General features: G+C 42.3%; 1 protein-coding gene across 1 annotated transcript in view; it reads left to right on the forward strand.

The window, feature by feature from the left end:
* CLPTM1L (CLPTM1 like) overlaps positions 1-21,192 on the forward strand; it is a 74,968-nt gene that overhangs the window by 46,108 nt on the left and 7,668 nt on the right. The window contains exons 11-14 of the mRNA XM_018569235.1: positions 3,237-3,302; positions 7,550-7,600; positions 11,187-11,269; positions 14,564-14,598. Coding sequence (XP_018424737.1) covers positions 3,237-3,302; positions 7,550-7,600; positions 11,187-11,269; positions 14,564-14,598 — 235 coding nt within the window. The remainder of the gene's footprint in view (positions 1-3,236; positions 3,303-7,549; positions 7,601-11,186; positions 11,270-14,563; positions 14,599-21,192) is intronic.

Below are 21,192 nucleotides of genomic sequence, written 5' to 3' on the forward strand. Positions count from 1 at the left end.
CTGTCATGTAGAGAGCCAGGAGAGGCACTTTCCAGGGTTTTTGTGTTGCCCAGATTCCTCTATTACGCCTTCCGGAACCTCTATAAAGCCCAGGTTTTACACCTTGCCTCAATGGCAATTTAGTGCAGGTGAGGCAAACAGACTGTGCTCTGGAGCCTGGGGAGCATAAGGTTGGTCACTGTGATGTTGTGATGCCCTGACAAACAATAGGTTTGTGTGGGCTGATAGTCAGGACTATCTTATGTGTAGTTAGTCCCGGGACATGGCTAGGGTTTTGTTTTTAATGTTTGTTGACTTTGTTTGAGCACTGTATATAGCCCATGTAATGCACCAATAAATGCACCACTGTCTGAAAGGTCACTGGACTGGTCTCTAAGCCTCCCAAGATTGGCCACCCCAGGGAGTAATTGCACCCGCTGCCTTTCCCCCAGCTGACACACACACACACGTGTGTGTGTCATGTATTTTTTCCCCCTATAGTTTTAAGTATCGGGATATAATAAAAATTATTTGGTCCTTATCAGGGCTTAAAACAAGGTAAATACAACCTCAGATGAACAACACCACATATGCTGTGTTTTTGTTCATCTGAGGTTTTTTGATGATCAGTTAATCAAGGGCATTTGATTAGCAGCACCTGTCTGCTACTTAACCACTTAATTGAAAGCAGTAAGGGTGTACTTAGTTTTTCACACATTGCTTCTCCATTTTGGCTCCGTCTCTAAAATGAACAAGAACAGGATATAATATGTCATTATTTGTTATTCATCTGAGGTTGTGTTTACCTAATTTAAGACCTGCATAGTGCTTGAAATACAACAGCTTATGCTAATGTACTGTTATGTCTTTTGGGCACTAAGATGTCGATATGGTGCAGTGTTGTTCTCTATGCTTATGTATGCTTGTCTGTGATGCACAGGTAGTTCTTTCTGTATATATGTTTTCCTCTCTACTCTGCTGTATTCCTGTATACATCCATGTAATGTCCTGTTAAGCAAGTAAAACTTATTTAAGCGTTCCTCAAGATCTCAGCGCTTCATCTAAACACATAACAGGTGATGTAATAGCCTTGCAATTTTCAGGGCTTGAAAATTACCTTGTCCTCTCGTCTGTGACGAAAGGACGTCGGTGCCAGATGAGTCGTAGCGCGCATCGGTTTAAATAGTAACCAGCGCGCACTGTGTCCGGCTTCTGACAACAAGACGCTGAACCGTCAGCTGGCTCCGGCCCCATCCACCAAGGAGAGCACCGTGTGGAACGCAGGGCCTTGCCTGTTAACCAGCGGCGGAAGTGTGCACTCAAGTCACGGCCTCTGTCGCCCGCTCTGCAAAAATATTAAAGACCAAAAAGAGAAAAAGTGAAAGAAACAAAAAAATTATAATCTGCCGGACACAGCATGCACTGATTACTATTTAAACCGACGCACGCTGTGACTCGTCCAGCACCGGCGTCCTCTCCATCTTCTAGGCACATTTGCACACAATTTCTGAAGGAACTCTGCAGGTAGGTTGTTTCAAACATCTTGGAGAACTTACCATAGATCTTCTGTGGATGTCGGCTGCCTCAAATCCTTCTGTCTCTTCCTGTAATCCCAGACAGACTCTATAATGTTGAGATCAAGCTCTGTTGGGGCCAAATCATGACTTCCAGAACTCCTTGTTCATTTTTACTCTGAAGATAGTTCTTAATGACATTGGCTGTATGTGTGGGGTTGTTGACTTACTGCAGAATAAATGTGGGGCAAATCAAATGCCTCCCTGATGGTATGGCATGATGGATAAATACCTGCTTGTATATCTCAGTGTTGAGGACACCATCGATCCTGACCAAATCTCCCAACTCCATTTGCAGAAATGCAGCCCTAGACTTGCGAAGAACCTCCGCCATACTTCACTGTTGCTACAGACACTCATTTATTGTTCCGCTCTCCAGCCCTTCAACGAACAAACTGCCTCCTGCTATGTGCAAATATTTTAAAATTTAGACTCATCAGTCCAGAGCACCTGCTGCCATTTTTCTGCTGCCTTGTGGCCTAAAAGCCATACCTCCGATGTGGGAACAAGGCTAAATGACTCCCTTATGCACAAAATCCCCACCCCAGCTCCTATGTTTTTGTGCATTGAAAAAGGAAGTTCAGGCAGTAAAGTTCTTTAAAATCTAACTTGCAGTCAGTTTTACTAAAAGTGTGCAAGGTGAAACTAACTAAACAGACAGATGTTCCTCTCTAACAGGTGGTGAGCTTCTCCCAGCCACCTAACAAAACAAAAGCATTTCCAGCAACCTTTTACTCACAAAGTTGATTTTCCAAAGTGCAGCTCCCAGGCCAGAGCACCATCTTGCTCCAGCCTACCCCTTTTATCTCGTGCCTGGCTAGTCAGTCACAGGTGAGACACAAAATCCAATCTGGATTACACAGACCCAAAGTCATCCTGAAAACCCGGTCTGGACTGGTTTTGCATATAGGAGAGAAATCCAGGGGAAATATATCGCCCCTGGATGATTTCCCCTTTCCTTATGTAATGATATTTCCTTTCCTGATTATAAATATATTATAGTGCCTGTGTGTGTCTATTAAGTTAGAAAAATTTGAGAGAATATTTTTTTTTCCATATTTGTACTTAGTATATTTAAACGCAAGCTTTTAAATAAAGTAAGGAAAGATTAGAACCCCAGTCAGATTTTTATTACGATCTGTGTCCCCACTGGGGATCTTCACCCTCTCAATTTGTCTTCATGACCATTATCACCAGGACTAAAAGGTAGATACAATCCAAATTTTTGCATGGCTGGAACAGCAACGGAAAGTGAAGAATTATCTCCCCAAAGGGACACAAACCGCAGAAAAACCTGACTGGGATTTTAAAAATCCCCTGTTCCTATCTAAAACAAAAAGGTTAAAAAAAGCCTTGGCTATAGACAAACTTAAATCAAACCTATGAAAAATAAATGCACCCATATCTGCTGCAAATTATAGTTTTCTTGATTTCTGACGTTTCTGGGAGGCACTGGTAATGTCACCATGCCTCATTGCTGCCTCATAGGAAAGCTGGGCACTTAAAATCCTACTACAATGGACCCCTGCAATGGGCTGGAGGGGACAATCTGTTGCGGGTGTCAAGGAATATTGTCAGGACATGAATCACCAGTAATAGTTTATTGTAATCCATTAAATTAGTTGATCATTCTCATTAATTTCGTTTGGGGTGAAAACACTTCTGTCTTTTTTTATTCTTCAGGTCTGGAAAGTCAAGAAGGCATTGAAAATAACCTTCCAGTTCAGAGGTATAATTCCTGTAATCAAGGTGAGAAGATCTTGCATTTGATTTTGCCATCTGCTATATTTGAAGCTCAGCTCCAACCTAAACTTTTTTTTTTTTTCTTGTCCATTGAGGGACACAGGAACTCGTATACTTTGGGCATACAGGAGGATTGGACACTTGCAAAGAAAAAAATCTGTAGTCCAGCCAAGTTTGACCTTTCCTACACCCAGCATACTTCAGTTTTTAGCAAATTCTCGACGAAAACGTCACTAAAATTACCAGTTTCCCTGCAGCAGACGTGGCCGCAACATGTCTGTATTTTGACTCAAAGGGAGCATGCTTTCCTAACAATTTCAGGGACATTTGCTCTGTGCTTTCTGAGGGCAATAGTGTCTGGAATCCTGCTACCCTATAGTCATACAGTCTACATCTTTGGTGGGGGTCCCTACTAGAGGGGAGGGATTTGGTAAAGCTGTGGTCTATACCCACTTTGTATCTGCCAGTGACCCACCCTAACAGGAAATCCACTTGGCCAGTAGAGGGCTTGTTTACTTTTAAGGATCCCACTGATGGGCAGTGCCGACTTTTGCTGGTGGGCACTCCCCTTCACCCTGATCTGGCTGTTACCCCTAAACTGTCAACCTGTGCATGAATGGGTTAAAGAAGAAGAACTGGGAAAACTAATAACACTTGCAGTGGGGCTATCCGTGCACTGCAAGGGTTAAGTTCCCTTTTGTGTCTAGGGAGGAATACAAAAAAGTTATACTCACCATATCCTCTGCGCTGACTTGCTCCAAGTCCCTGGACTCTCTCTCCACCTTAGCTGCAGCAGTCTAAGGTACTGTAAATCATCACATTCTTTACACAGTGTATAGAACATAAGGATGCAACAGGGACATTCCATTGCTGCAGCATTGGAGGAGATGCTGCTGGGAGGCTTGGAGGATCGGGTGAGCATAACTTTATTTTTAGCCCTAGACCATAACAAGCAGTTAACCCTTGCAGTGTATGGGGTAGCCCCACTGGAAGAGTTTAAAATAATTTTCCCTGGAGTATGGCTTTAATTCCCTTGAGAGAGATCTCTCCACCGCAGCGGTGGACCACTTGCTGATAGTGTGTGCGGAGCAGATGTCAGGAGCCCTACACTTCAGTTGTGATGGCTTGCTAGAAGCATCTAAACTTGTGTACTGTATGGGTCTGTTATCCATCAAAATGCGCAGAGCACTCTGGTTAAGGTGTTTAGAGGGAAAATGCAATTTCCAAGGATATCCTGACTTGCTGTCCTTTGAGGAATGTGGTCTATTCTACTCTTGACATCCTCATCAAGGATATTACTGGAGGTCAGAGCGTTCACCTGCCTCAGGAAAGGTCCAAGGAAAGATTGACTGAGGTTTCCCCATCCTTCTCTTTCACCTACTCCTGGAGTTGACACACCCAGATCTTCTAATATTAGCTATACACAGCTTAAATTTCGTCTCAGTCCTGCAGAATCAGCTGAGATTTGAGCAGTTGGTTGCCCTATTGGTGCTACTCGGCTTGACAAAATTCAATTACAAAATGAAAATTGTTGGCCAAAGCGTGACTGCATACATCAGGTATGTTAAGGCAGCCTTGGGTGTCGACTGTCTAAATACAATAATTTGCAAGGATGGGGAAATTGAGCGCTAGCTGCCTTTTAGGTTGGTTCTCCAGCAGGCCACAATGCTGGAAGCAAGAAACCCACTAAGCCTTCAGAGAAGTCTTCAGTTGTGCCATCCTATCCCTCTTAACATATCTTGTCCCTTGGGGTATGTATGAACACTAATGGTACCTTTTACCCATCAGTGTCATCATCCTTCTTCCCTAGAGTGAATTTTGACCTGTTCGGTCAACTGGGGTCAGCAATGGTTGTTCTCCAACCTACCAGGGCTCTGAGTCTTCAGTTTCGCCTCTGCACATCTAGTACTCCTAGGGTTTTGGTTGCAGTGTCTGCCGTAGTACTTTCTCATGGCATTCCCATTGGGGACACCCAGAAGACCGCTTATGAAAACATGTAGTGTTGTAGATCACCTGCACTCCATACAACGTTCTAATCGCGAACAATAGTGGTGCTCGCAGTGATAAGATGGATGTGTAATCTCAAAGTAATGGACAGAAGACCCCAAGCACCCAGAAGGTTCAAAGTGAAAATTTCTGTACTTAAACATGCGTCATCAAAGCCAACCTTTGGGAACTGCGCAAGGTCCCTTCATCAGGGTGTCAGTGACCAGTCACCATGTCTCCCTGATGAAGGGACCCTGCGTGGCTCCAAAACTTTGGTACTGACGACGCATGTTCAATAAAGAAGTAATTTACACTTTGAACCTCGTGAGTGCTGACGATCTTTTATCCATTACTCTTATGAAAACAATCGCTGTGGGCCCTAGGGTAAGGTCTAGTTTCATAAAGTATTGGAATTGGGAAAGGTCTGTCATCTGTAGGCAGCATTAACCAGCATGATTTTTAGGTAGGGAAGGCCAAAACATGTTTGGCCTCATGCTGCCCCCATTAGCCAGGGGTCTACCTATCTTTCAACCCTTGCAGGAGTGTCAGGTGTTTAGGGACAACCCTCTCAGGTACTTCACCTTCTCCCATCTCTTTTATTTCTATCTCAGCCCTTTACTCTGCTGTTTTGTGGTTTTGTTTCTGAGCAGACTTAAGTGTCCGCCTCTAAATTTCGGGTAGTTCCTGGCCTGACTACACAGCCTCCCCATCAGACAGCTGATAAAGACTCTTTCTCCCCTTCTCTAATTGGGTCCTTTCATCAGATAATTATTGCCCCTAGGGCTGCATTCTGGATTTGTAGAGCAGGTGATTTTTACTATATCGCAGGATTCTTCTTTGGTCAGGCATCCTGGTTCAGACACCATGTAGGTACAAGTGTCTTTACATGTGAGAAAGAACTGGAGTCCTTTCCTCGCCAGGAGGGGTAGTCTGGTTCCTGTTGTGGATGGTACCGCAGGTTCTTACCTGGTAAGCCTCACCTTGGCAATGTGGTTGTCTGTTCCTTCAATTTCTTGAGATACGGAGTTGTCGTATCTTGACCCTTAGAGTTTCAAGTGGTCTAGAGGCTTAGGGCCCATTTTAGACCTGCTAGGCTTCCTTTTACAAGCATGTTCCTTGTCAGGTTCCAGTTCCTACATGAGACTTGATCCCTTTCCTTGTTAACCATGTTGGGTAGCTAGTCATTTTCTTCCCTATTGGGAATTTATTATTTGTTGAACCGTTTGGTGGGTTCCGGTTGCCAAGCGTCCAAGCTTCTTGCTTGGTCAATGCTTCAGTGCTCCATTCTTTGTTGAGTTCTTCCTCTTTTTGGTTGGCGACTGTTTTTTTATTGTTTATTTTTTTGGTCTTGGGCATCAGTTGATTCTCCGTGTCCTCACTCTGGTCGTGTTGGCAGGTCCCCTTATCAAGCAGTCCCCAGTTTGTTTTTTGTTGGGCTTGTTAGAACTTTGTTTCTGTTTTGCCTACCCCTTAGTTGGACATCCCTGTAGTATATAACTTTATGTGTTACAATGTTCTCACAATGGTTCAGAAAGAAAAAAGGGTTATTTGTATTTACCTTTAAAATCCTTTTCTTGGAGTCCATTGAGGACAATGGTCCCATCCCCCTTTTTATGATCATACTGCTTGCTACAAACTGAGGCATGCTGGGTAGAGGAGGGGTTATCCTTGTCATGACTACAGATTTTTTTGTTTGCCAGTGTTCAGTCCTCATGTAGGCAGCAGTATAACACAGCAGTAAATGGCTTCCTGTGTTCCTCAATAAATTCTAAGAGATTCAGTTTACAGTTAATACAAAATCCTTTTTTTCCTGTTTGAAGTAGTGAGTAGTTTGAATCTGTTTGGTCTCTGTTATCTGTGACACCATTGATGAGATTTCTTCTCACTTTCTGTCCCTGTGATACTCTGACACGCATGCTCGTGACCTCATGAAATGACAGGAAATCTCCTAAATAGGGCACCAAAGATAATCAACATATGAGCCCCTTTGCAAAGTCATACAGGCAGTGTGGAAAGCGCTGAATTCAAGCAAGTTTCAAAAGTAGGATGAAGCCACACAATGTTCTGCTCCAGCTGTGTTTATTGCAAAAATGGTGGCCTGACATACCGTATGTATTAGGTGTCACAATAAAACCAGCTGAAGATTGTGCATTTGACCTTTTTCTTTTGGATCTAGCAATAGCAGCCTGATCCTTCCCTGGTCTTTTCAAACCACTAGTTGCACTTTAGTTGTTTTCTTCTATTCATACTTCCTTTATTTTTCATAGTTTGGGACCTGCAGTGAATCTGAAAAGAAAACTGAAGAATATGATACTCAGGTACTATTATCTTTTATTTGCATACATGTATATTTCAACAATTTTTTTCTGTTCTCTTACAATTATTGGGGGATATTATGCCCTAATTTAACAGAACACTTCAGTGAAAATTAATAAGATGTACTACAATCATGCTACTGAAACCTGTCCTTAAGGTTAGGCAAATCCCAGGTGCCAGGTCACCGTGGTAAAATTCCACTGGTGGCTTGATTGTTCTACCCATGAGCTTCTTCTCTCAGACATTGTCATTTATATGGACAGTGTTGTAGCCCATTCCAGCCACTTGGATGCAAAACCTGTGCTTTTCATTATATGACTTTTCGGTCCCAGGACTAGTAGAAGCACCAAAAGCAGCCTTAATCTTACCTTCTCCCTCCTCTCCATCGCATGAAGTAGTGTAAAAAAATCCGTCTACTTTTGACCCTGTCCCTAAACATTTTGACCTGAAGTTGCGAATGCCTACATAACATTAGGTTTGCAAAGATTACTGTGTACCCTCAAAAGTAAAAATCTGGAGCATTTATATGGTGCACAGAGATTTGTATGTACTGTATTACTGTTTTTGGAAGGGGGGGGTGGAGAAAATGGTCTTTATGGCTGCTGTCATGGGGGTAGGTTAAAGTGAACTGCTTATTTGACTTCTGTAAATTTGAGAACCCCATATTTAAAATAAAAGCCAAACAGTTGCTGGCAAGTTTTAGTGAAGATGTATCTCGTCCTGTTTAGTAGTAGTAAACATTGAATTAGACAGGAACGCACAGGAATAGTTTGTTCAGGTTTTTTTCCTCCACTTTTATTTAGCAAGGCAGCAGACAGACAAGTTCAATGAAGGACGGCTTTCTACAAAAAGTCCATAACACAAACAACACATCAATTCTTCCAAGCCACTAACTAAGCCCATGTCAGTACCTAACTTAACAAGTAGTGGGCTCCTTTGTGTACCTTCTGTTCTGTCAGCAGTCAGGCTTTTTTGTCCATCAGCAGGCTCTCACAGCAAAGTGTGAGAGCATAAGTCTGCTCACATATAACAAGGGCTGTGGATAGCTGAGACTAATTAATCAGGTCTGGCAACCAGGTAAGATGCAGACCTAGGAATAGGGACTTGTCCCACTCACAGCTCTAAAAAGCCTCTGAACTTCAGAACCCAGGACAGGGCTTATTAAGATTCTGTGAAAACAAAATGTTTGTATTCTCAAACCCCGGAGCCCTTCACTATTTGTAGGTGAGACATGTACTGTCCACAGCACTGTCAGCCAGTGTCTCTGTCTCACACTTGATGTACCTAACATATCAGCTTCTTTGGGCTTCTGTCCAGACAGCCAAACGCAGCATGGGTAGGGTCCAGGTGTTTCTTTCAGGTTGGGATGTATCATCAGGAACCACCACTGACTGACTAGTGCCTAAATATGACTCTTTGACAGCAACCATATTCCCCTTGCACTCCTACCGCAATCATGGCTTCAAATGGTTGCCGGCAGGTAAAGGAGAACCTATGATGTGTGTGATTTTATTTTTATTTTTTTTACCAACCCTCCTAGTTAGAGCTGACGTGCGACAATTAAACTGTCGCACATCGGTTCTATTGATCGGGAAGTGAGTGAACACATAACATAGCTTGCTCACTTTCTGATCATCTCCCTTCAGAGAGCGGTGACTGTCAGTCGCCGCCCCCCACAGGGATTTCCCCTCTCCGATCCTCCCAGTGCTCACTGGAGAAACGGGCGGGGGAGGGGGCTGGCAAAGCTGGCTCTGCCTCCTAGATAGGCAGGGCCCGCTGTCAATCAGCAAGCTGGGTGGATTTCGACAGTATTGTCAGGATCCGTCCCAGCTGTGGCACTCTGAGTATATCGCAAGCTATATACTGAGCTTTGGGCCCCAGGAGGACGTTACTATATGTCCTCCCGTGACCCTAAAGAGAACTATGGGATAAAAAGGTTACTCCATAGTTCTCCTTTAAACGAAGCCTAGAGTTACTAATCTGCAGGGTCAGGGCCCCAATTCGCCACAATAGTGCAACATACATAAAGGCAGATGTTCAGGCAGATCTTAATGTCAGGAATAGCTCAGGGCAGGTGTCTTTTGGCAAAGTTTTTTTTCAAGACTCAAGGTACACTTATTACTAAAGCAAACAAAAACCTGGAAAATGCACTAAGCAAAATTTGTGCTTGTGGAATTTTTTTTTTTCTTTAGGTTGGGTTTGGTGTAGCGTTTTAGAAAGTCCGCTTTTAGCATTACAGTGAAGAAAATTATTATTTGCTGCAGATTTTGTAAGTGCAATGCTCTGGAATGTGAGCAGGCCCTCGGCATTCTCCGGTACAATGCAGGACTGCTGGATGCAGGATGATGTCAGAGAACTGCGACCATTTGGGCAGTGAAGGGACGAGGCTTTGGAGAACGCTTGCATGATGAGGAGGAAGCTTTTGAGAGTGAGGAATAAGGTGCTCAATCTCACTGAAGTGGGAAGGGGAGACTCGCTGCAAGGGTAAATCTTGTTATCCCCCATAGTTCAGCTTTTAAAGAAGAACTCAAGGAAAAAGGTTTAACTGCTCACTTTTGTCTAGGTTAAAAAAGTTATACATGCCTGAACCGCAGAGCCGGCTTGTTCTTAGACCATTTTTTCCAGCCTCTCTATTCCTTCTCTGCAGATGTCTAAGGTCCCATAAATCACCACGTTCTATACAGTGTGTATAGACATGAGGACACTGACAAACATTCCAATGCTGCAGCGTAGAAGGAGAGAGGCTGGAGGGAGCTCTGTGACAGCTAGCCGCTTGGGGCTAGACAAACCTAGACAAAAATGAGCACTTAAAGGAGAACTATGAGGTGAGTGCTTTTCACTCACCTCATAGTTCTAGCCGAACTGTGACAATGAGACTGTCGCAGGTCGGCTCAGTAGATCGGGAAGTGAGCGAACACATACCGGCGTTCGCTCACTTCTCGATCCTGTCGCAGCTCTCTGCCGTGACAGTGGAGTGGCTGGATTCCCCCCTCCCCGCTCCGATCCTCCAGCGCTGACTGGCGGCACGGACGGGGGAGGGGGCGGGTACAGCTGGCTCTGCCTCTAGATAGGCAGAGCCAGCTGTCACTTACGCAGCTGGGCGGATCCAGACATAATTGTCGTGATCCGCTTCAGCTGCGGCGTCTCAGTATACCACGAGCTGTAGCTCACGGTATACTGAGCTTAGGGTGACGGGAGGACGCTAGTTTGTGTCCTCCCGTAACCCTAAGGAGAACTATGGGGAAAAGCCTTAACCCCATAGTTCTCCTTTTAATACATTTCTTTCCTCGAGTTCTTTTTTAAAATTAGTGTGTTTCTCCATGTATACCATGCTTTTAGTTAGCATGATGTATTGGAGTGTTGAACACTCCCATTCCTATTAAGAACTTTCTTGGTTTCAAAAATGGCTCATAAGAGTGTACATGTCGGTACAGCTGTTAATTGTTACAGCTGAAGCTCCCTTTCAGTGCAGAACCTGGCATTGAAGCAGCACTTGCATCTTCATTTATACATGACAAATATATTATATAAAAATTACTGTTGTCTTTGACTTATATACACAGTAATGTTTTTTTTTCCCTTTTTTAGGCAATGAAATATTTGTCATACTTATTATACCCATTATGTGTTGGCGGGGCTGTGTATTCACTTTTGAATATAAGATACAAAAGGTAACAAGTTTGTTTATACTTCCTTGTACATTTTTTAATGCATGCTTTTATTTTAATTTTTTTAATCAGCATTCCTTTTAATTTAAATTTCCCCAAGTGTTAATGGAAATCTGTACTTATAGAAATAGTTGCCATTTCTAACCCTCGTTCTAGTGCAGGCAGACACTAGAGTGCAACTCTCAGTATTGCAAAGGGCCTAACAACTGACAGCCAACACTGGACCAGAACAAAGTACCAAATCATTATGCAGACATAAGTTCAACACAGGCTACAGGTGAGGACTAGCATGAAGGATATAGAAAAATGTCAATAAACAAGCAGAAGGTCAGAGCAGGCAGAAAACAGAAACTAAAAATGGTCCAAAAGTAGCAGATTTCATAAAAAGCCAAGTGCTATTCATAACAGATGCAGAAGCTATAAACAAGAACCCAGGTTCAACATTCACAATAGCAGATGCAGAAGTCATAAACAGGAACTCGCAGATTACCTGGTAAAAATACAAACTGATCCACATGAATGTGTGCTAGTTGATTTCAGGTGTGCAACTGCTAAAAATAAGACATATGCCTAGCAACAGCAACTTTAAGCACTTTAGACAGTACATAGCTGCAAGCTGAGGAAGCTAGTATTCTCAGAAGCAGGGGTTAGCAATGGCAAATTCATATTATCTCAGTACAGAGAAGAAAAAAACATATTTTGATATTTACAATAGAGCAGGGTAGATTACTAGATACCACAAATACATATTTTAATTCCCAATGCAACTAAAAAAGAAGGTAAAACACTTTTTTCTGAAATAATTCTTACCAGAACACAGAATATGACTACATATGGAATGAAAAACTTAGACCTTAAGTTTCAAACGGGAAGTCTTATCTTGGAAATTGTTTTAAACGTTTTGTATTTGAGATGTCAAATTGCTATTCTTCCTATGTAAAATGATTATACCTGTATTAATGCAGTTGTAACAGCACAGTTGCATACTGTATGTAATTCAGCTGCTGAGTTTCACTGTTTACAGGTAGCTCTAAAGACACTCACTCCAGAACTGTCTGCATGTGGAGCTCCTTGCAGCACCTGTTGCTGAACACCGTTCAAAGGTTGTTGGCAAGAGCCACTTGCCAATAGCATTATAAGTTTTGGGTTTTTTCTTTCATCCTACAGCCCTGACAGTTCTGAGAAAGGTCACTCCGGGACAGTCATGGCTGCAACTTTCATTATGTAAAGCCCAATGCTGCGCTTTACAGTGTGGAGAATATTTGATCCCCTGCAGATTGTGCAAGTTTCCCACTTACAAAGAAAAGAAAGGTCTATAATTTTTATCATAGGTGTATTTTAAATGATAGAGACAGAATATCAACCACATATCCAGAAAAAAACACATGATACAAATGTTATAAATTGAGTTGTAGTTCAGTGAGTAAAATAAGTATCTGATCCCCAAGCAAAACATGACTTAGTACTTGGTGGAGAAACCCTTGTTGGCAAGCACAGAGGTAAGACGTTTCTTGCAGTTGGTTACCAGGTTTGCACACATCTCAGGAGGGGTTTTGGTCCACTCTTCTTTACAAATCTTCTCTAAATCCTAATGTTTTCTTGGCTGTCGCTTGGCAACTCGAAGTTTCAGCTCCCTCCATAAATGTTCTATAGGATTAAGGTCTGGAGATGGCTAAGCCACTCCATGACCTTAATGTGTTTCTTCTTGAGCCACTGCTTTGTTGCCTTGGCGGTATGTTTTGGGCCATTGTCATGCTGAAAGACCCATCCACGACCCATCTTCAGTGTTCTGGCTGAGGGAAGGAGGTTCTCATCCAAGATTTTACAATACATGGCCCCTTCCATTGGCCCCTCAATGCGGCAAAGTCGGCCTGTACCTTTTAGTTGAGAAACAGCCCAAAAGCATAATGAAGCATCCGTGCTTGACTGTAGGGATGGTGTTCTTAGTGTCATAGTCAGCATTTTTCATCCTCCAAACACGGCAAGTCGTCAAAGCCAAAGAGCCTGATTTTGGTCTCATCTGACTGCAGCACTTTCTCCCAATCCGTCTCTGAATCATTTAGATGTTCATTAGCAACCTTCAGACGGGCCTGCACATGTGCCTTCTTGAGGAGGGGGACCTTGTGGGCGCTGCAGGATCTCAATCCATGGTGGTGTATTGTGTTACCAATGGTTTGTTTGGTGACTGTATACCCAACTGCCTTGAGATCATTCACAAGCCTCTCCCATGTAGTTCTGGGCTGATCCCTCACTTTTCTCATGATCATCCTTACCCCATGAGGCGAAATCTTGCATGGATCTCCAGACCGAGGGAGATTGGTTATTTTGTATTCCTTCCATTTGCGAATAATCGTTCCAACAGTTGTTTTCTACAAGTTGTCTTGTAGCCCATTCCAGCCATTCCAGTTCTACAATCTTGTCCCCAACGTCCTTTGCCAGCTTTTTGGTTTTGCCCATGGTGGTGAGGTTTGAATGGAAGAGATTCTGTGGACAGGTGTCTTTTATATACAGAACGAGTTGTCATTGGGCACACCTTCTTAAATTGACAGGACTAATCTAAATGTAGCCACCCAGTGGGAGCCAGAATTATTGTTTGTTGGTAGGGGATCAAATACTTATTTTACTCACTGAACTGCAACTCAATTTATAACATTTGTATCATGTGTTTTTTCTGGCTTTTTGGTTGATGTTCTGTCTCTGTCATTTAAAATACACCTATGAAAAAAAAATAATAGACCTTGCATTTCTTTGTAAGTGGGCAAACTCACAAAATCTGCTGGGGATCAAATAATTATTTTCCACACTGTATAAATGCGCTGTATTTTTTTTTTTTTACTTGGTGCTACGCCCATGGTAAATTGTCCTTCCTTTTTTTTTTATATTGGATCTAAATCAGTTGGAAGAGGCAGTAAATGGTAAACGGGTAGCTCCCAAGCCTTTTTCTGGTTTTCTTTTTACCATTTCTGAGGAGTGCTTATTTCTACTGTAGTGACTCAATTTAAAAGTTTGTATTTACTAAACCAACAGAAAAAGTGCAAATTTATGTAACTGGATTGCAAAATACCGGGAAACCTATACTTCTAGATCCTAATGAAAAACTCATGCAAGCTTTAAAATTAAAAGATTTTATTGATAACAAATTACTTTGTTGGCAATTGATATATAGGTGATTTTCTCTTATGTTTTTCCACATCTGCTTATTAAACTGTACATTTACATTTTAAATGGAGCGTTCAGGCTTTGAGAATTCCTTGTTAATGATACAATCAACCTTTTTGTTATATTTTGCTTTTACAGCTGGTATTCTTGGTTGATTAACAGCTTTGTCAATGGTAAGTTAATTTTGCTTGCATTACATAATTGTTGAAAAAAGTTTTCTTCTCGTCCATTGAGGGATATAGAAATTAGGAACTGTTCAATAAAATAGGATTTTTGTATTCATCGTAAAATCTTTTTCTTGAAGTCCATTAAGGAATACAGGAAGTCTTCAACCTTCAGGTTATACTTGCAGACCAAGATAATCCCTACTACTACCAGCATGCTTGGTTTTTGCTAGTATCCTAGGAGAGCCAGTACCTGCTGTAGCATGTAAGTGACCTTTGGGCACTGGGTTCCATATAGGGTGGAACCCAGCGCTCAAAGGTCATTTACAAGCTACCCCTGCTCATACGCGCTCTGTGCTCTTTCCCACCATACGATGTTGTTAAAGCATCTCCCCGCTACTCCTGCTTGCAAGAACCATGTGGAATTTCGTGAGTACTTGTGGCCTTGCCTCCTACCATGAGCCTATATGTTGTCTTACCACCATGCATTCACAATGTGTCTGATTTTAGACACAGAGGGTACACCCCCACTGTACTGAGTGCCCCAGCTCACTTTCATGTAACAGCTCCAGTGCTGCTTGTACCACACCAACTTATGGTGCCAACATCTGCAACCTAGAGTCATGTCTCCCTCTGCTCTTGCAGTCTATTGCATCCTTGAAGTCCACTTTAGCATGGGTGTAGCTGGATTCTCTGACCATTTTAGTATTGAAGTTTTTACCACGAACATGCAAGGCTTTATTGCCCAAATCACCTAGTTACTTTATGTCATTGATCTCAAAGGCCATAAGTGCACTTTCATGCCCTCTCTAGCAGATTCTATATCTGGTTTGCCCACTGTCTATGCGGCTTCCAAGCCATCAGCTGCAGGCTCTGATTCTAAATTGCTCTAGAACTTGACTGATGAGTTTACCCCTGAGGAGTCACCATTTAAGGCAAATACTCCATAATTAAAGGATAGCATTTCAGCTCTTACTGATGTAATGTGCACCACTCTTGAAAGTAGATGATCAGCTGTTGCATCTACCTGTGCTGTTTCCAGCCTTGAGTTATTAAAAAAAACCTCATAAGGCCACAAAGACTTTCCATTTGCACAAGCTTTTTAAACTATTTCTCTTTGGAAATTGTAAGCATCCTGATAAGTTGTTTGCTCCCCAAGTGTTTGTCAGCCTTGTATCCATTTTGTTTGAGGATTCTGTGCATAAGTAGTCTATTCTGACTGGACCGGGTTGTGTTCTGCCTTAAGAAGGGGAGTACTATTCTGGTAAAGGACATGCCTGTCTTTAATCTAATCAATAAGCTGTTTGGAAGCCCTTCCTAGAGCTATGGTCTTGATGGCAGTATCTGCCCTTCACCTGATCCTCACTTTGACTTTGTTAAACCAAATATTTGGTTGTGATTTGTTCTCTTGTTTATTGAACGCGTGGAATAGATGTAGCATTACATTTCAGCTGTGACAGATGACTGCAAGCCTCTCGTCTCATTTTCCACATACAGAAAATGCTTGCGATTCAGGAATGAGCAATAATAAATCTCATAGCACTAGCACCAAATTAAAAGGTATGGAAACAAATGCTAGAAGTCTAACAAACAAATTGTAGGAGTTTGAACTAATGCTTCTCGAGGAGGACTTCGAGTTTGTGTGAATAACAGAAACTTGGCTGGACAGCTCACATGACTGGGCAGGTAATATACAAGGGTACAACCTGTTTCACAGGGACAGGGTTGGTAAAGGGGGAGAGGGATATGCTTGTGAAATGCAAAACAACCTTAGTAACGAGAGTTATGATGGTGCAAAGTCTTTGTGGCTAGAACTACCAAAAGACAGAAGCTAGTTGTAAACTGATTGTGGATGTATGATATAGACCCCCCAACATAATGGGAGAAAAGGAGACTCAACTCCATTCACAAATGGAAATAGTTGGGAAACAGGGATAAGTTCTTATAATGGGAGACTTCAATTACCCTGGCATTACATAGTAACATAGTATGTAAGGTTGAATAAAGACCAAGGTACATCCAGTTCAACGTGTGTGTGTGTGTGTGTGTGTGTGTGTATTTATCTTGCTCTAACACTTCCCATATTAGAGATGTAGATTCTGCGAAAGAAGAAACTAATCCAGAAGTTTCTTGAATTTATCAATGTTATCCGCAGATACCACTGCCTGTGGTAGAGAATTCCAAACTTTCACTACTCTCACAATGAAATACCCCCTACAAATTCTAAGATTGAACACCCTCTCTTCTAACCAGTGGCGTCACAAGGGGGGTGCGGCCTGCACCCGGGTGACACCATTGGAGGGGTGATACCAAAATGACTCAGTCATTTTGGTGTCACCCCCCTCTGAAAAGTCGGGCGCACGGTCATGGACCGAACGCCCGACAGTATCAGGAGAAAGGAGGGGACCCAGCAGCATACCTTATCCCGCCGGGTGAATGTCCCCTCCTCTCTCTGCCGGCGTCCATCGCCAGGTATCAGAATACTGCCGCGCGTGCGCAATGACGTCACGCACACGCGCAGTGACGTCTCGGCGGGGTGACACTCGGTTACTGCTCCGGGTGTCACCCAGCCTCGGGACGCCCCTGCTTCTAACCTCTTGTTGTGTCCCCGGGTCCTCAATACAGTTTTGGGATTAAACAGTTTGTTCCAAATACTGTGGTCCCCATTGATGATTTTGAATACTGCAATAAAGTCCCTTCTTAATCACTTCTTTCTAAGGGGAATAAGTTAAGATTTTGAATGCTCAGGGCTTTAAGCCCTCTAATTACTTTTGTACCGTTTCTCTCAACTCCCTCCAGTTAGAACGTTCTTTGGCCTAAAGGAATCATTCACGCAACCAAAGCTTGCAGTTTCCTAAATCTATTGTGGGACAATTTCATGGATTAGATAGTGGAAGTCCCAATTAAGATGAATGCTATACTTGATTTAATAATTTCAAATATGGATCTAGTTGCAGACATAGCAACTTGAGAAAACTTGGGTAGCTATGATCATAAGGTGATTGCATTTAAAGTAGGGTACATGGTCATATGTGAAGAAAAGAGAAGCATGTTGGTTTGACAAGAATGCTAAACTTAAAAAAGGCAAACTTTGATAAGCTATGTTACTTACTGTATGATAGCAAATGGGACCAGTTTTTTCTAACAAAGAACACTGAGAGTAAGTGGAATTGTTTTAAGAATATATTAAACAATGGAATTTGCAAGTGCATACCTTTTGGGCACCAACAATAAAAGAAGAGTTAAACCTGCATGGCTAAATCCGACGGTAAAATAACATATCAATGAGAAGAAGCTGACATTTAATATGAATAAGATGGAAGGGACAGCAATGGCATTCCAGAACTACAAGGACTTCAATAAGAGGTGTAAAAGTGCAATCTGGGCAACTAAAATAGAATACAAGAAACATATTGCCACAATCAGTAAGAAGAACCCCACAAAATTCTTCCATTAAATAATCAGTAAAGAGGTAAGAAAAGAACAGGTAGATCTCATAAAAGATGAGCACGGGAGGTTAATCATAAATGACAAGCAGAAGGCTGAGACATTAAATGCATTCTTCTCCTCAGTATATATTCAAGAAAAAAGATGGGTTTAATAGATATAGCAAGAACGTGAGTAGCCCTGTGCTTAATATACTGCAGTGGTTGGCGGAAGCCAGGGTTCAACAAAGACTAGAAAAACTTAATGCGAATAATCCTCAGGACCAGATAACCTACACCCATGGGTACTTATAGAAATCAGCCAAGGTATAGCAAGACCATTGTTCCTAGCTTTCATGGACTTCATACTGACTAGAAGGGTGCCAACTGATTGGCATAAAGCAATTGTAGTACCAATATTCAAAAAAGGTTTAGGATGCTTACCTGAGTACTACAGACCAATTAACATCAATAGTATGCAAATTGTTTGAGGGAATAATGAAGGACTATTTGCAAGATTTTGTTTGTGGTAATGGCATCATAAGTGACAACCAGCATGGATTTATGAAAGACCATTCTTGTCAGACCAACCTGTTAACATTCTATGAGGAGGGGAGTAGCAACCTAGATGGAGGAAAGCCAGTAGGACATAGTTTAACTAGATTTTGCAAAAGCATTCGATACAGTACTGCATTAACATTTAATATACAAGCTACAATCTATAGGCATCGATAAAATGGTGTGTACAGGGATACATAACTTTCTGCAGGAAGGGGTCCTAAGAGTAGCAATAAATGACTCAGTTTCTAATTGGTCTAAGGTGTGCAGTGGTGTGCGCAGGGTTCTGTGTTAGGCTCAATACTGTTTAACTTGTTTATTATTGATGGGACATGAAAATTTTCATTTTAATAAACCTGGGGTTAGACATAGCAAGATAACAGGAGGACCTGGATAAAATAGGAGATTAGGCAACAACATGGCAATATTGAAATATGTAAAGTAATATATTTTGGTGTAAAAATAGGCATGCAGACTACACGTTAAAGGAAGCTCCACTGGGGAAGTCGGATGTGGAAAAAGATCTGGGGGTCTGCAGACTTAACAGACTTGGCAATAGCATGCAATGCCAGGGTGCAGCAAATAAAGCTGGCAGACTACTTTCATGCATAAAAAAGGGAATGTACTCTAAAGACAAAACAATCATTTTGCCACTTTACTAAACACTGGTTCGGCCTCATCTTGAGTATGCGTTTTAATTCTGGTCACCAGTCCACAGCAAGGATGTCCTTGAACTGGAGAGAGTCTAGAGAAGGGCAATGAAACTGATAAAGAAGCTGGAGGACCTGAAGTACGAGGAAAGATTGCAAAATTTTTACTTGTTCACTCTGGAAATGAGGCAGTTAAGAGGGGACATGATTGTAATGTACAAATTGTTTAAAGATGATAGTAATATCAACAATAAACCATTTACTGTAAACTTAAGAAAACAAGAGGCCACCTGAAATTGGAAGAAAAAGGGTTTAACAGAAAAGAATCCCCTTCACAGTTTGAGCTTAGAGTGGTAAAGTTGTGGAACTCCCTTCCTCAAGCAGTGGTATCCGCAGGGAGTATTGCATCATTCAAAAACCTTTTAGATACTTTCCTCAGAGAACAAAACATACAGGGGTACAAGTATTCTTGATGACTAGTACATGCACACATTGGTTGAACTCAATGGACTTGGTTTTATTCAACCTCACATACTATGTAACTATGTGTGTCATGTTGGTAAATATGCATAGAGCACTTTGGCTAAATGCAAGAATACTTGTGTCAAAAAAGTTTGCTCTGCATAGCCCTTGAGGGACAGTGTCTCTCCGGACCTGTTCTTTACAATATTATCAAGGATGCTACTGGTGCCAAGAGCACCCACCTTCCTCTGCAGAAAAAGCCTTAGGAACAGTTTGAAGCCTACTCCCTATCTGCAAATTAAGAAATATCCCATTTATTTCTCTAATCCCTAGACCTCCTTTTCTGAGACCCATTTTTCACTTCCTACATTTGGCTCCCAGTCTACTTGCAGGGTCTGGCACTCAAATCCTCATACAAGTTTCTATATGAATTGGCAGAATGGTAAATCCTATATTGATGGGTGACAAAAAAAGCACACCGACCGATGGCCTCTGAATGATCTGGTGTGAGCAGATCCAGTGCTATTCTGGTAGAACGGGGAAGATGCAAAGGACCAGTTAGGCCTGATCATGTATGATCAAATGACACTTTGTGATTAAAGAAGTAGCTGCACTCACAATGATACTACTTTACACGTTTTGAGGCAGATACAGCCTCTTTCTCAAGCCAATTTAATTTTGAGAGATTTGATTTGCCTCAAAATGTGTTGCCAAAGCCTCATAGCATCCTAGTGTTCCCTTCAATGGTACACCACTTGACTGCAAGATTACCATATCAGGACCTTATCATTCAGACAACATCATGACAGTGGCTCACATCAAGGAGCAACCAGATGTTTTGCAGCTCAAAAAGAAGCCGATCAGATCCTGGCTTGTGCGGAACTTCACGTCCCATTCCTGTCTGCTGTGCACATCCCACATTCGTTGTGCGATGGTTGTAAGGTGATTTAAATTTCGTACGACCTGCCCATCTTGGACAGGCAGATCGTACTTGCGATCATCGCAAGCCCTCCCCGCTGAGGGGAGGGCTTCCGATGATTCCAATGCTGAGCGGGCAATGTGCGCTTGTGCACACTGGCACGTGCTGCTTTTGTCTTGCGATCGTGCTACCAACCCACTACCTGCATATGCTCTGTGTGTTGTTCTGTGCGTATGTGTAATGCCCTGTGTGTTGTGCTGTGCATATGCTCTGTGTGTATTTGTGCTTTGCGCGGTATTGGTCCAGCAAGAGAATGATTCGTTTGTTCCCAGGTACACTCGGTACATCTGTGCACAAGAAGGATAGGATGGAGTGGGGTCAGGCAGGGCAACTGGTGGCGAGTAACTTTTAAGGACTGGCTAGTAGCTCAGGACCTGAAATTTTGAGGCCTGGTAATACCATGGCAAAAGAATGAAAACCCATACAAATTTGCTCTTCAAAACATGTGTATAGGCATCATCTATTGTCACCTATCATTTGCAATTATCATAGTACAACACTGGCAAATTCTCTCCAATCCTGAGCAGTT

The sequence above is a fragment of the Nanorana parkeri genome, unplaced genomic scaffold (assembly GCF_000935625.1).
Source record: "Nanorana parkeri isolate BGI_ZX_2015 unplaced genomic scaffold, ASM93562v1 scaffold1309, whole genome shotgun sequence".
Taxonomy (NCBI): Eukaryota; Metazoa; Chordata; class Amphibia; order Anura; family Dicroglossidae; genus Nanorana; species Nanorana parkeri.